The sequence below is a fragment of the Carlito syrichta genome, unplaced genomic scaffold, assembly GCF_000164805.1.
Source record: "Carlito syrichta isolate Samal-C Ts95f unplaced genomic scaffold, Tarsius_syrichta-2.0.1 Scaffold315077, whole genome shotgun sequence".
Classification (NCBI taxonomy): domain Eukaryota; kingdom Metazoa; phylum Chordata; class Mammalia; order Primates; family Tarsiidae; genus Carlito; species Carlito syrichta.
In genome coordinates this window covers 700,195-716,696 of record NW_007259173.1, presented here as the reverse complement: position 1 = coordinate 716,696, position 16,502 = coordinate 700,195, and the positions used below count along the sequence as shown (strand labels likewise).

The 16,502-nt window shown below is 35.5% G+C and overlaps 1 protein-coding gene across 2 annotated transcripts in view; it reads right to left on the bottom strand.

Moving 5' to 3' along the window:
• PPME1 (protein phosphatase methylesterase 1) overlaps positions 1-16,502 on the bottom strand; it is a 65,071-nt gene that overhangs the window by 35,919 nt on the left and 12,650 nt on the right. For both annotated transcript variants that reach the window (XM_021706038.1, XM_008072277.1), the window contains exons 2-3: positions 5,758-5,851; positions 5,122-5,214 (exon numbers count right to left, since the gene is read on the bottom strand). In XM_021706038.1, the coding sequence (XP_021561713.1) occupies positions 5,122-5,214; positions 5,758-5,851 (187 nt within the window). The remainder of the gene's footprint in view (positions 1-5,121; positions 5,215-5,757; positions 5,852-16,502) is intronic.

The following is a 16,502-nucleotide window of genomic DNA, read 5'->3' as shown; positions in this document are numbered from 1 at the left end:
ATGAATATCTTTAAAGGCAACAATGGAAAGAAATTTCACTATACTCTGCTGTTTGTTCCCAAAAGGTATCTGCTAATGTACAGGAGTTATTTTACGTATTATGGTGATAGCAAAGCTTTGAATGCCAGAAACAAATCCATATTTTAGAAGTTTTGGGTTTAGTAAAGTCAAATTAATTAATCTTTCCTTTATGGCTTTTACTTCTTTTGGCTAACTTTAAGGTCTGTCCCAAGGTTATATCTTAATATGCTTATGGTTTGCTTTTAAAATTCAGTCCTTTAATACATTTGGATTGTTATTTTCACAGTATATTAAATTCTTTTTTATATATGGGCTTATTTCTTATTCTGACAATACACTACTATTATTTGATAAGAATTTTAGAAAATGTTTTGATATCTGAGAGGGCAAATGACCTCTCTCTTGTTCATTTCAAATTTTCTTGGTTATCCTTAGGCATTTATTCTTGTGTGAATTTTAGTTTGTTAATTAAGTTTCATGAAAAAGCTTATTGGGATCTTAGCCAGGTTAGCTAGATTCATAAAGGAACAGGATTTACTTCTCTATTCAGATTTTCCTTAAATTCTTCTGTGAAGTTTTATTGTCTTTTTTTTTCCCCTAAGAGACTAGGTTTCACACTGTTACCCAGGCCAGAGTGCAGTGGCATGGTCATAGCTCACTGTAGCTTGACTTCCTGGGCTCAAGTGATCCTCCAGCCTCAGTCTCTGAAGTAGCTAGGACATGTCACTACACCAGGCTAATTTTTTCATTTTTTAATTTTTGTAGAGAAGAGGTCTTATTACGTTGCCCAGGCTGATATGGAACTCCTGGCCTCAAGCAATCCTCATGCCCCTCAGTCTCCCAAAGTATGGGAATTACAGGCCTGATCCACTGAGCCCAATCAATTAAATACTTTTTGATCATTCCAAAAAATGATTTTAAAGATTTCCCAAGTGTTTTATAGTTTGTTTTCTGTTATTAAAGCCAAAACAGAAATCCTTTCTCTTGATAGATTTCTGGTGAATTTCTAGATTTCTGGGTTTTTTCTCTCCCCAAACCACAAAACAATAGATGGAAAAGGAGTTCTACTTAGGTCCAGGGATTTTACAAAATAATGAACAAGAAGGAACTTTAAAGGATATATTCACAATCAGATCCTTCCAGTGAGATGATGCTCACTTTTCCTCTGCAGAGGGCTTGGATTGCTTTTTAATAGTCCTAATCTTTAGAAGTTCTGCCTTATGTATATCAAAAATAGGTCTTAATGGTTTCTGCCTTGAGTCTTTCCCTTTAGGCAGCATAAAACCAGTCTTCAAAAAAACATGACACTGGAGTCAGATACAGGTATGTTTGAGTTTTGGTGCTGTCACCGGCTAGGCAATTTCTCTAAATGTCAAAGTCTTCATATGCTCAATCTCGTAGGATCACAAAAAAATTAAATGGGATCATGTACCTAAGCACTTAGCATAGTACCTGGTACACAGTAAATGTTTAAAATATGTGGCAACTTTTTCTCTATTACAGTTGAAAACAAATACCATGTTCTCTCAAGTCTTTCTTTTTTTCAAGCCAAACACTTTCAGTTCTTTCAACTGTTCTTTACTCTTCCAAGTACTCTAACCCTGGCTGTTCCTTTCTGGATAAGTCCCAGTTTGCCAATCTCTCTTTAACCTATGGGATCCAGAACTGAATATAGACTTTTTCCTTTGAAAATAGTTTCCATTAAAGGAAAAAAACAATCTTTAAATTATAAAAATGCGATGTGTGGCAGCTCACACCTTTAGTCCCAGCAGTTTGGGAGGCCGAGATTGGAGGATCACTTAAGGCCAGGAGTTGAGACCAGCCTGGGTAACACAGCAAGACCTTGCCTCTGCAACAAATAAAAAATTTAGCCAGGCATGGTAGTGTGCGCCTGTAGTCCCAGCTACTCGAGAGGCTGAGGCAGAAGGATCACTTAAGCCCAGGAGGTAGAGTCTGCAGTGAGCCATGATTATGCCACTGCATTCCAAGCTTGGGTGAGAGTGAGACCGTAAATCAAAAAATAAATGTTATAAAAGTAATAAATAAACATACAACTGAAAACCTAGAAAATAGAAAATTAAGGAAAAATTACTCATAAGTTTTCTTCCATGGTGTCCAGGAAAATTATTTTAAAAGGTTGCATAATATTCTGTCTTATAGGCATGTTCAGTTTATTTAACTATTTACTTAATATTGGACATTGAGATTATTATTAGTAGCTTTTCCTGTATTTGGCATTATTTCCTCGGAACTTAGAAATCTAGAAGTGCAATTTCTGTGTCAAATGGTATAAATATTTTGGTGATTCAAAGACAATGCTAAATTATTTTCCAAAAGAGCACTATTCATTTACAACGCCAACAGCAGTGTCTGAAAAGTATCTGTTTTCTGGTAGCTTGGTCAACACTGAGGATTCACTGAAAAGCATTATTAATTTGATATGTTATAAAATGATACCTTTTATGAATCATCTGATTACTAGGGAGAATGAACGTTCCCCATGTCTGTCTGTTCCCTACAAACTGTCTCTTCATGTCCTTGTGTCTCCTGGAGTTTGAGATTTTTCTGACTATGTTAGACAACTTCTTTACCTATCAGTCATATGTAAATGACCCACTGTCACATGATAAAGCCTTTAGAATAATTACATACTTTTCTGCTTTCTTAGAATACAGTGAACAGAATCTAACCTTTTCTTAATTGCTCAGGGATGGTATTAACTTATTCAAGGAATAATTATTGAGTATCAATTCATGACAGGCCCTGTGTGCTTGATACATTAGAGTGAATAGGATATAGTTCCTATTCTTAAGGATCCCATGATCTAATATCATAAACATCAACCATAATTGCCCATCTCTTCTTCTGGCTTCAGTATACTTTTCCTTCTGTAATGCTAGTTCATTTCTCCTTCTATTTTGCTGCTTTATTTTTACCAATTATTATATGGGTGAAAGTCTGAGGCACATTCTGTCTCTCATGATTATAAGGTACTTGGGCTTATTCCTGCTGTTGTCATAGCTGATGCTTGCTATAACTGAGTTCTGGATCCATAGACATGTTCCAGTGGCATGAGAAAATCTCATCTCTAGAGTCAATTGCTAGAGTACTAACTTTTATGTATCCATTTTTATTTTCAAAGTATCATCACATATAAACATATTCAGTTGGTTGGTTCACTGTGAGGAAAAACAACAAAAATATTATATATAATATTCTCTTACACCTCTCTTGGAAATTTACTCTACATAATAATATATTATTAAAGGCTCTGAGATGATGTTCTAAATAGATCTATTTAATTTTAACCTTGTCTTCTAAATTCATTTGACCACCCAGTTTCAACAAAAAAAGGCCAGGAAAATTTAACCAAAGTCCAAGCTATTATTAAGTCAATTGAGCAGTAGATAATTCTCTGGCTTACAGGGTAAACCAGGTAGGCAAATGGGATATCATGATATATCTGTAACAGAATTTCACAAGGTGTAGGATGCTAACAGGTGTTTCAGAAAAAAGAAACTGGGTGGTCAAATACATTTGGAAGACAAACTTATAATTAAGTAGATCTATTTAAAACATCACATTAGAGCCTTTAAAATATACTATTATGTAGGGTCAATTTCCAAGAGAGGTGTAAGAGAATATTGTATGTACTATTTCTTAAACAAATTTAATCACAAAAATGCCTGTTCCATTAATTTTCATGGAATTAGTAATTTGTAGAATATACTTTGGTAAAAGAAGAACTAGCAGTATCCTTTACAATGACAACAAATATAACATCAGCAGCTATTTCTCAATCAACTCCTATGTGCCAGGCACTTTGCATTTTATTTCATTATTTCTATCTATGGGATAAAAATATCTAATATTGCCAGGTGCAGTGGCTCAGGCCTGTAATCCCAGCACTTGGGAAGGCTTAGGAGAGTAGATTCCTCAAGCCTAAAAGTTCAAGACCATCCTGGGCAACATAATGAGACCTTGTCTTCACACACAAAAAATTTTTTTTAATTAGCCAGGTGTGATGGCACGTGCCTATAGTCTCAGCAACTCAGGATTGTCTAAGCCCAAGAGGTCAAGTCTGTGGTGACCTGTGATCCTACAACTGCACTCTAGCCTGGGTGACAGACACCTCTGACTCAAAAATAATAATAATAATAATATCATGTATGTCAACAGATAGATTATAATAGCTACATAAGTCTTTATAATTTACAAACAGTTCATAGTCATTATTTTACATAATATTTAACAAAATCTTAAAAGCTAAGGAGAGTAAAGGCTTAAGTGGCTTGCTCAAAGGCTTAAATAGCTTCTTATGACTAATACTGGTTAAAATCAAGACTAGAAATCACATCTGACTCCTACTTCATTGTTCCTTCCCTTAATGTCAAAAGATAGAGCTGCTGTTTCATGCTGTTTCAGGGAAGTCTGTTCTAGCCCTACCTAGATCCCTCCTCTCTGAGGACCTGAATATTCAGACAGGTAACATGAGCCCTGATTTTGCACTAGAGTCCTGGGGAACTGCTCTAAAGTTCATAGAATATAGTGAGGCTACCTCTGGCCTATATATGGAATTCTCATCAAAATTTTATATAATCTTGTGACCCATTAAATACTATTTTTGCAAAAAAAAAGCATTTCCTATTCACTCATGACTTTTTGCCAAATTTTTTATGAGGCAAAGCCTGTAGACACCACCCCTAGCAAATTATGGTACAGCTGTGTGAATGTGACATGCCAATTAAGATAGTGTCTTTTTTCTTTCCCCAGTCACACATCTCTTTCATTCCATGTCTCCAATGTGTTAGCCTCCCATCCTGTGACAGTGTGTTAGCTTTGAGAAGAGCTAGGCAAGTTATGGTACATGAGCCATTTCTGGAGGCTCTAACCTTGGTTCAGGGCAACCAGTGCACATTACAGCTGCTATACTCGGAACAGGCATGTGTTGGTGTTACTTGTTCCTTCAAAAAACATCCCCTAAGGTACATGCCTGTGGTTCCAGCTATGTAAACAAAATGTTTTAACTTCAGAGATTTGTCCCTATATGTTAACTGACTTAGACAGTGCTAACATAAACTTCTACTATCAACAACTTACTGTGAACACAGCCCAGGAAAGGGCAGAATGGCCTCCTCCATGCAGAAGGAGCAGGACTGGACCCTCTGAACCACTCTTATAAACTCGAAAAGTGTATGAATAGTTAAAGATAACATATCCAGGTTTTTGCTCATTGTAGTTTTGATTATTTAATCATAATAATACTGCCTAGAAAACTCAGGCAGCACTGACCTATATGAAAACTGCAGACTTCCAAATGTAACAAACTTAAATAAACTTTTCTGCAAACCAACCCTTCGTTTTTGAAGCATGAAACCAGTTCAATGAAAAAAAACAAAAGCAAATTCCCTTTGTCCCAGTGAGAACATAGTCCCTGGATTCCAGAAGAGAAACCAGCTCAACATATTTGACTCATGAAATCGCCCCCTGGGCCCTTAAGAGATACAGTATATCAGTTTCTGGAATCTAATTAGTAATCCCTTCTCCATGCATTAGACTATTATAGCCAAGAAAGATACTGACATGGACCCACAGGTAATACTTTATAAAGAATAGCGGGGGGAATAAAATGAAATACACAGCAGGAATAAAGAACATCTTAGAAACAACACAAATCTTTTAACTTAGCATCACATCATAAGCTCTCTAAAGAACAAGATATTTTGCAAAGGATATATCCTTGCCAGTTTCATTTTCTACTTCTACATCTTCCATGGACTCAAAGTACTGACTCCAAGGAACAGGAGAAAAGTCTCGCTTTCTTCCAGGGCTGAGGGGAAAAAAAAAAGAAAGAGAGGTTTCAAGTTAAAAACAAAAAATAGTTATGCATAAAAAGATTAAATCTTGGTCAATAAATGCTAAATATAAAACTGAAATGAAAATAGCAAGGGTATTTTCTCTTAAAGATATAAAGAATTCATGACAAAGCATTATGTTAAAATGTGCTTAAGTTCAAATACAGATTTAAGAATAAAAATTTTAGGATCTTGGAAAAATAATCATATATTCTAATCACATATAAACTCCATGTATGTACATCCACAAAACCTGCCAGTTTTTTCTCCTTTCTCTTGGCTGTAGGCTCATTCCTATCCTCCCAACTCACTTTAATATCATTCCTACTATAATCATTCTTGCTCACTATTATTTCTTCACACCTTTAATCTCTCATCCCCTTTTATGCTTCTTTGCCATTCTCAACCAATCAATATAAAATCGCCTTTAAGCCGGGCTCGGTGGCTCAGCCTGTAATCCCGTGCCTTTGGGAGGCTGAGGTGAGCGAATTGCCTGAGCCCGTGGGTTCGAGACCCGCCTGGGCAGCAAGACCTCATCTCTACAATAAATCAAAAAATCAGCCAGGCGTGGTAGCGCATGCCTGTAATTCCAGCTACTCGGAAGGCTGAGGCGGAAGGATCGCCGGAGCCCAGCAGGTCGAGGCTGCGGTGGTCGGGAGCGGCCACTGCACTCCAGTCTGGGCGACAGAGTGAGACTCCAACTCAAAAAAAAAATAAAAAATAAAAAAATAAAAATCGCCTTTACAGGCAAAATGGTAATATAAATACTTTAAACTTCTAGAAATTTATTTGAAGAACTGTTCATACAGAATTGGAATGGCATATCCAGTCAATGCAGCATTGTTTGTCAGAGAGAAAAGTTGGAAGCAACCTTAAATATCTATCAATAGAGGACTGATTAAAATTAATTGTAGTGCATAGAAAAATACTATTTTGTCGTAAAAACAAATAAATTATACATTGATAAAATTCTTTGTAGATGAATGTATAATAACTTCAAGATACAGTTAAGAGAAAAAGACAAACATGATGTACATGCTACTGCTTGGGTAAAACTGGGAAATATGTACAATTGTTTATATGTTTCCAGTATCTTTGGAAGGATACTGATATAATACTGATAGTATCCTGGAAGGGGAAGTATGACTGGAAAATGAGAGGAAAAATTTTCAATGTATATTCCTTTCCATTTTTTAAACTACATATTATTTAAAAATATAAAATTACAATAAAACAAAATAAGGGACAGGCATGGTGAATTATGCCTATAATCCCAGCACTTTGGAAGACCAAGGCAGGAGGGCTGCTTGAGTCCAGGACTTTGAGACCACCCTAGGCAACATAGCAAGACTACATCTCTACAAAAAACCAAAAATATCAGTCAGGTGTAGTGGCTCACACCTGTAGTCCCAGCTACTCAGGAGGTTGAGGGTAGAGAATCAGTTGAGCCCAGGAGGTCAAGGCTACAGTGAGCTATAATCATGTCACTGCACTCCAGCCTGGGCAATAGAGTGAGATTCTGTCTCTAAAATAAATAAATGAGACAAAAGTAACAAATAAATGTCTATTTGCAACCTACATCTCAACCTTGGATGGAACACAGGAAAGAAACCCTGAGTCTTTTCCTATTTTCAGTCTATTCATCTTCCCAAAAATGGAGGAAATTCAGAATTTTATCAGCAGTAAAACATCATCTCCTACCAGACATCTTCCTGTATATGCCATGGAGTTGAGTGGAGAATATCTACAAAGTATAATACAAAGCCCCTTTTAAAGACTTAAGTTAATACAAAAGCACTCTTGATTGGTTATAATACCGGAAAACGTTACAATGGAGCAGCCAGTAAGGGATGTATTTTTTTCAAAATTCAAACATTTATTGAATGTATATTCTGTTCTAGGCATTCTCAATCTCTATAACAATGAAATCACCCCAGAACTTTAAAAAATACTGATGCTTGGGTCACACCCCAGAATCTGATTTGAAGTGGTCTGGGGGTATGGCCTAGGCACTAACAATTTTTAAATTCCCCAAGTTGAGAGAGGTGCTAGAATACATGATTTGGAATGAGAAAGGAGTTGAAATTCCTTATAGTTCCTGTAAGTTCCATTTCCCTATAGCTCCCTACCAATTCCTAACACAATATGGACTTGTCAAATTATTCAAACTCTTTCTGTCTTAGATTAGTGACTGAATATAATGTCTTTTAAAGAATCTAATACATTTGGCACTTGGTAATTGCAGTAAATGGATAATCCTATCTTCTAAAAGAAAAAGTGGCTCTATGGAAGTAAACTACAACTTCAGCCTAAATCCATTTTATGTTTTCTGGTTGTGCTTGAACTCCTACAGGAAAACTAAAGGTAGAACTTCTAATTCTACTTACTCATCAATCACTTGCAAATTCACCTATGCATATACTAATTTGAGTATAACCACCACAACATGGCATGTTATACATATTATAAAAGTTTCAAAGGATCCACGAATGAATTTTGATATGTGGACCTTGGATATCATAATAGTAATAGTACATAATATTTGCTGTGCATTAGAGTGAATCACTGGCCAAATACTTTGCAGACATGATTCCATTTAATCCTCACAAAACGCTGAGTTATTTTAATACCCATTTAACAAATAAAAAATAGATTTAGAGATATAAAGTAACTTGCTCATGGTCACACAAGTACTAAGTGGCAGTGACAAAAGTCTCTTGTCTTTACTCCAATGCTGTATTACTTCTTAGATCTTTTTTTCTTCTCACTCTACCATTTATGCATCTGAAAAGTAATAAGGCTTTAGTGTACATTATCAGAGGTTTCCTTTTCAGAGTCTAAATATGCCACAGAAACTTTCTAAGTTGTCCAGGTACCAGTTAAATAAAAATTACTTCTTATAAACAGAAATTATTCATAGGAAAATACCCTCCACTTCTAATTTCCTTCACTAAGGGGGGAAAAAAAAGGCTCATATCCTGGAAAACATAGTGAGACTTCATCTCTTTAAAAAAAAAAAAAGATTCCAGGGACTACCCAACTTATGCCAACCAAATAAGTAATTCTCATTTGGTTAAGGAGTCAATAATTCTACATCTCCAAAGGTTGATCGTATTCCCAGAGATTTTCTAGCATGCCCCTAACACCTTCTTCTGGATACATAATTGCTTATATACTCCAATACTTCAATTAATTTTGTAAACATTAGACATTAAATAGGAAACAAGAACCATATCCTTATATTCTAGTCAGAACAGACTACTCTGTATTTTAGGAATGTAGTTTTGATTCTTTCTTAAAATAGCTTCAGATTATTATTTTATGCTTACGTATTTTTAAGCTATAATTTAAAAATTAACTACTAACTTTTTTCCTTCATGGTATCATAATGAAAGAATTTTAAGTAATAAAAGAACTTGCAAAAGTATGCCAAGGTTAAGTTATACCTTATGGATTTATTGCAGGGCATGGTGGTGCACCCCTGTAGTCCCAGCTACTTGAGGGACTGAAGCAGGAGGAACACTTGATACAAGGAGCTCAAGGTGTAATGCAGTATTATTCCACCTGTTAACAGCCACTGCTCTCTAGCCCTGGCAACACAGTGAAACACTGTCTCTTTAAAAAAAAGGGAGGGGCTTTATTCATCAAACAAATACTTACCAAGAATCTATTATATGTATAAAACTGGAACTGAGGTGGGGTGATGGGAAATGCTGGGATAATTATAAAACTTGAGAGACAATGCCTCTGTCCTCAAGAAGAATGTACAAAGAGTTAAATACTCTAAAAAGTACAGCTAAAAGTACAGTGAAAGTTCAAAGAAGGAAATAAAAATTACAGCTTGGGCCATAAAAAGGGGCTTCACATAACAATTAAGCTAGACAGTGAAGGACAGATAGAATTTGGACTAATAAAAATAGAAAGGGATAGGGAAGACATTTCAGGCAGAAAAGAATATGAATAAGGACCAGACCAGTGGATTCTCATAGAGGACTCTAAAAACAACAGCAACAAAAACAATAGAAAACAGCTAACTGGAATGAGGTGGGAATAAGTACAGTTTTGAAAAGCTAAAAAGTTGACACAAAAGTAGATAGTGGAGAAGGAACGGCTTTAATTATAACAAAGTGAGTAATATGTATTCTTTTTCTGTTACTTGTATGTGTGAGATTTTTTTTGGAGGGTCCCAACAGTCAGATATGGTTGGGAAAGTATCATAAAAAATGAAGAACCAATAAAATGTGTAGATGAAAGTATTTTAGATCAATCTGAAGAAAGATGGGCTTCATTCTGGAAAAAAAAATATGATGCAATAACCTGGCTAGGGAAGGATGAAGGATGGGACTCTTGACTGGCAATGGAATTAGAAAGTTGGAAAATATAGAAAGACCGTTCAAAAGGCAATCAACAAATCTCAGGAATGTTCAGGATACAGAGGATGATGGACAGTAGAGTCAAAGTCAATTCCAAAGTTTTGAAGAGAGAGATATAAATTATTACTAAGTCTTACAATTTTTAAGTAAAAATCTACTTTGGGAGGTAACTGTATACACAGTTTTTTTACATTAGAATAAAATTTATTTTAATCTTAACAAAATAAATGTATAATTTCCTCTCACCTCTTGCTACCAGAGGAAGGAATTTGGCAGAGAAGGAACAAAGTGGTGCTGTGAGAGACACAAAGGAAATAGGGCTTTTGCCTACTTCTTGTGAATCAAATGCACTTATGGATCCTTTGTTATTATCACAGACCACATTCAACTTTGATGAAAGCTATGAATCCTCAATCCAGGAAAAACGTATGCACATATGCTTTGTATATAATTCCACTGGCTTCAAGAACTCTGTTTATGAATTCCCAAATTAAGAATCCTTGGTCTGTGACCTTAACAGTTTGACCTTAATAGCCTACTTTCAGTAGGAAGAGAAAATTTTTAAAAAGAATGAGAAGACTCTGCATTTGTAATAGTTCCTAAACCTAAGTTCATCTTTCCATTTGCTACCAGTTTATGGTTTATTTTTATAAGTCAGTTCTATTTTCATTAACTGTGTGACCTTGGGCAAATCTTTTAACTTGTAAGCTTGAGTTTCTTCATGTCAGATAGGCTATAGTACCAATTTAATGAGGATTGTTACAAGGACCAAAGTACCTCTCTTACCCCCTTGGTTTCTCTGAAATTAGTCTGTTCTATTTTTACCACTGAACTAATCATTTTCTAAAATTATTTTATTCCTATATTTAGTATTATCCTTCAGTCATCCCACCTAATTTGCCATTAATGTGAGATCCATTAGAGCAAGAATGTTCCCCATCTCTTCACCAATGCAGTCCCAGAGCCTGATACGTCAATGACTAATATCTGTTGACAGTACGAAATGAGCTAATGTGCATAAAGCACTTAGCTTTGTGCCACAATAAATATTCTTACTATTGTTAAGTAGCTTTGAGGCTAATAAACACAATCCCCTGTAAATCCTTATAAGCTTTCCAATAAAAGGAAATGGAATACACAAAACTACACAAATCAAGACTATGGGTACAGGTATAAGGACAGACATATAGATCAATCAAACAGAATCAAGAGTCTAGAAATAAGCTCTAACATTTATAATCAATTGATTTTCAACAAAGGAGTCAAGATAATTCAATGGGGGAAACGATGTTACAACAACTGGATACCCACATGCCAAAGTATAAATCTGGACCCCCTTCCTATAAGACATATAATTACCTCAAAGTGGATCATAAACCTAAAGACACTAAAGTAAGAGCTAAAACTATAAAATTCTAAGAAGAAAACACAGGAGTAAAATTCTGTGATCTTGGATTAGGCAACAATTTCTTAGATACAACAAAAGCAGAGTGGTTAAAGAGAAAATATAGGACTTGAATATCATCAAAATTTAAAAATTTTCATTAAAACTATATGCAGTTTTCACACTATGGCTACATACAGAGAAAAGTATTGATAATAGCATGGACTAAAAAAATCAGATTATCCAGTTTAAATTTCATTTCAAATAATTACAAGCTTTGTGACCACTGGTAAGTTAGTCTGTCTCAATGTCCTCACCTGTAAGTTTTGAAAAGTGATTATAAGTAAGCACTTCATAAATGTTAGTTATTATAGAAATATCTTTTATAGTTGAGCCATATGATATACCAATTGCATTTTATTTCTTGTACAATTTTTTGCTTTTTAAGAGAATAATTGTCTTTAATTTTGTTTGCTTAAATTTCTATTTCTAATTGTCCAAAACACTTTGATAGGCAAAAAACATTAACAGGCTTTTAAACACATGAAAGGGTTCCCAATCTCATTAATAATCAGAGACATACAACTTAAAATCACAGTAAGATATCATTATACATCCACCATATTAATAAAATATGTGAAGCCAAACATGGCCAAGTGCAGTGGCTCATGCCTGAAATCCTAGAACTTTGGGAGGTTGAGGCAGGAGGACTGTTTGAGCTGAGGAGTCTGAGGCTGCAGTGAGCCATGATCATGCCACTGCACTCTAGTATGAAACACAGAGTGAGAGCTCAACTCAAAAAAAAAAAAAAAAGTCAAAGAATAACAAGCAAACTAAATATGCACCACCAGTAGAATATACAAATTGTGAGGTATAATAGATTAAAAAATAGGGAATGATAGTGAAAATATTTAAAAGATTTGTATGAATCTGAAAAATAGAGAAAAAGAAAGCATAAAAGGATAAATACAGTATACTTCCATTAATAATAAGTTCAAAAGCAGGCAAAACTAAATAACATATTTTTTATGTATACATGCAGAGGTGGTAAAACTATAAAGAAAAACCAAGAACTGATTATCATACAATTAAAAAACAGTGTGGTAAATGAAGGTGCTTTTGGGAAAAGGCAAACAGGTTTCTAAGGTGCTGATAAACTAGGTGATGAACACATGGAATTTATTATTCTTTGAACTGTACATCTATATTTTGAACTCTTCTATATATATATTTCATAACAAATTTTTTAAATTAAAAAAAGTCTTTGTATTCTGGAAAACTTTTCTTAAAATATGGCATTCAAATTAAATAATCTATAAGGTCCATTTTTCACTTGGAAATTTCTATTCCTGGCACCATTCATTCATTTGTTACAAATGGGACTGCTTGCTGTTAGATACAATGAACTGCTTCCATTTTACCATCAATCTGGGAATTCCTTTTGCCTGTGTTGAATCCCTGATTCCCATATCCTGTATTTTTCTTGGTGCATTCTCTTATTTTGATGGAACAAATCCTCCATCAGCTTCCTGAGAAAGGGAGATTAATTTTGAAAATCGCCATGTCAGAAAATGCTGTTACGCCATTTTCATGCAATGACTGACAGTTTGCCTGAGTACAGAAAACTTATGTTGGGGACCATTTCCATCTATAATAACTAAGTACCTTGAGAGAGCCAACTTTGGAAATGTTGGCTAAAATTATATGCAAGTGAATGTGTGAAAAATATTATATGAATACACAGAAATGTGATTAAATTATATTATTTATATACTTATATGTACCATTATAGCATAATCATATATATTGTAATTACATATTCATTCAACCTTCTTAAATGCATAGATGAGTTGGCAAGAACACAAGGAACATGGAATGCTCAGGTCAAAATTAAGTAAGGTGGGAAGGCACTTAAACCATTAAATATGGTTTTTATCTTGATGGCATTTGCCAACTGGCTGAACTTGAGGTTTTGGGGTTTTCTGGGGCACACGTGACAGGACATGCTCAAGGTAGGAAACCTTGGAGGGGAGCCCAGTAAGAAATCTTCCTCCCATCAAGCTGGGATCCCAACAGATTATACCCTCAGTTAAATGATGAAGTAGAATTAACTTTTAACTCACCATCCCAAACCCAGGACTAAAGGGGAAAAAAATGCCTATCTTAAAACTTGGCATTGAGTTAGAAGGGAGAAGTATGAAAAAAATATATATTTTCCCTGATGAAACTGCAAGTACAACACAGCTTTCAAACCGATTTGTAGTTAAAAATATATCATTTATGTATCCCAAGTTTCAAGATGAAGATTTAAAGTAGACTCAGATTAGTAAATACCCTTGCAACCCCAAGAAAAACAAAGGCAATAACCTTCATTCTAGGACTGAGAACTCCCATAAAGTTTCAAGGCAAATGGCCACCTCACCATCAAAAAGCATAAAACAGGCTAGACGTGGTAGCTCACACCTGTAATCCCAGCACTTTGGGAGGCCAGGGCAGGAGTACTGCTTGAGCCCAGGAGTACAAGACCAGCCTAAAAACATAGTGAGACCTCGTCTCTACAAAAAAATTTCTTTTAAATTATCTGAGTGTGGTGGAGCACACCTGTAGTCCCAGCTACCTAGGAGGCTGAGGCAGGAGGGCCTGAACCCAGGAGGAGGCTGCAGTGAGCCATGATGAGGCTGCTGCCCTCCAAGCCTGAGCAACAGAGTGAGACCATGACTCAAAAAAACAAAAAAGCATAAAACATGGAAAACAAACCTATAAAGATTTCACATAGTGAAATTATCAGATACAATATAATTAACTTTAATAATTTAAATAAATAACAGAAACTTGAAACAAACACAACTTCTACAATGAAAAGAATCAAAATTAAAACACAAATGGTCAACTGGGCGCAGTGGCTCATGCCTGTAATCCCAGCACTTTGGGAGGCTGAGACAAGAGGACTGCCTGAGCCTATGAGTTTGAGACCAGCCTGGGCAACTTGGCGAGACTTGTCTCTACAATAAATCACAAAATTAGCCGGGCTTGTGTGCATGCCTGTAGTTCCGCTATTTGGAAGGCTGAGGCAAGTTGAGGCTATGGTGGCTGTGAGCGTGCCACTGTACTCCAGGATGAGTGACAGAGTGAGACTCCAACTCAAAACAAAAACAAAAACAAACAAAAAAATCCCAGAAAACAAAAGGTCAAATTTAACAGATTAGACACAGCTAAGGAGGGTAAACTAGTAGGAAATTTGTCCAGATATATCTAGATACATCTAGAATCCAACATTAGAAATAAAAGATGAAAAATATGAAGTTAAGAAATATGAAGAGAAGAGTACATAAGTCTTACATATGTCAAATTGGAGTTCCAAAAGGAAATAAGAGAGTGGTATAAAAGTAATATTTAAAGAGGCAATACAGGTTGAGTAACCCTTGTACAAAATGCTTGACCAGTGTTAGAATTTCAGATTTTTTTGGATTTTGAAATATGTGCATATATACTATGAGGTATCTTGGAGACGGCACCCAAGTCTAAACACAAAATTTATGTTTCATATATACCTTACATAGCCTGGAGACAACTTTACATAATATCTTAAATAATTTTGTGCACGAAACAAGTTTGTGTACACTGACCCATCAGAAAGCAAAAGTGTCACCATCTCAGCCACCCATGTGGACAATCTGTGACTGTTTAGCATCATCATCATTCCTGACTGAATTTATATGCTACCAACGGGCACTTTCTTACACTTATTCATACATACAAGGAGGACCCCCACGAAGTCGGAATTTATTCATAAAAATAAATGTCACTCAGGCATGAGACACTGCACCTATTACTTTTCTGGGTTGACCATTGGTGAGAAGGTTAAATCAGCTCACAATTGGGCATCAGAAATCCAAAAATGGAAATAGCATTTCACAGAACGTCCTGCATTAGACAGGGTAGGATACTTACAGCCCAATATATGATGTGGTTTCAAGCAAATCAATGAAACTTAACCTCACTTAAAACCATTTTCAGATACAATACTTAATCCATGGGAACTTTCAACCTACTGAGTCAGACCACAAAAAACATATACTTTGCTTAAAATGTATGAATAAAGACAGACTGCTGCAGCACAGGAAAAAGAACTGTAATCTTATATCTTTGATAATAAAGAATTCTACTCTGCCTAAGTTAGAAAAAAAATTCTAAATTTTATTTCCACCTTTCACCCAACATGAGAACATAATTACTAACTTCTTTTTCTAAAACTCCAAAAGTAAAAAGAAAAAAGGATATAATGACAACTTTTCTCAAGTGATCTAGGCTCAGACAAAAACAAAGCCACTTATATACCATTAATGAAAGCAAGAGAACAGACAGACTACAGGCTTTTTGATGTTTTGCAAGAGCTGATGTAGCTGCTCACCCTTATAATCAACGTGTGTGGCACTACGCAGTAATCACGATTTACATAAGCCACCATTCTGCCACAACAGGAAGAAAGCAAGCAGGTTTGGGGTCACAATTTAAAAACCAATGAAGTTCATACAGAAGCCTCCAATGAAGTAAATTTCAGCCAATCGCCATACAACCCCCTTCCCACATGCACCTGAATGCCATGATGATCTGTAATACAAGACATATTTCAAACAACAAACACCATTAAAACAATTATTTTGGAGCTTTTTTCCCAGTTACAACTTGTTTATATAAGCTGCTAATTTAATTCCAAGTCAACTGAAGAGACATTTGGGTATGGCCTGCATGGTAGGCCCTGAATACTTCCTAGGCACTAGGAAAATAAGCAGGCCAGACGTTCCCATTGATTAAAATTGGTCCTTGCCCTCAATAAGCTCATGCAGGGGAGAAATAGGCAAACAATTA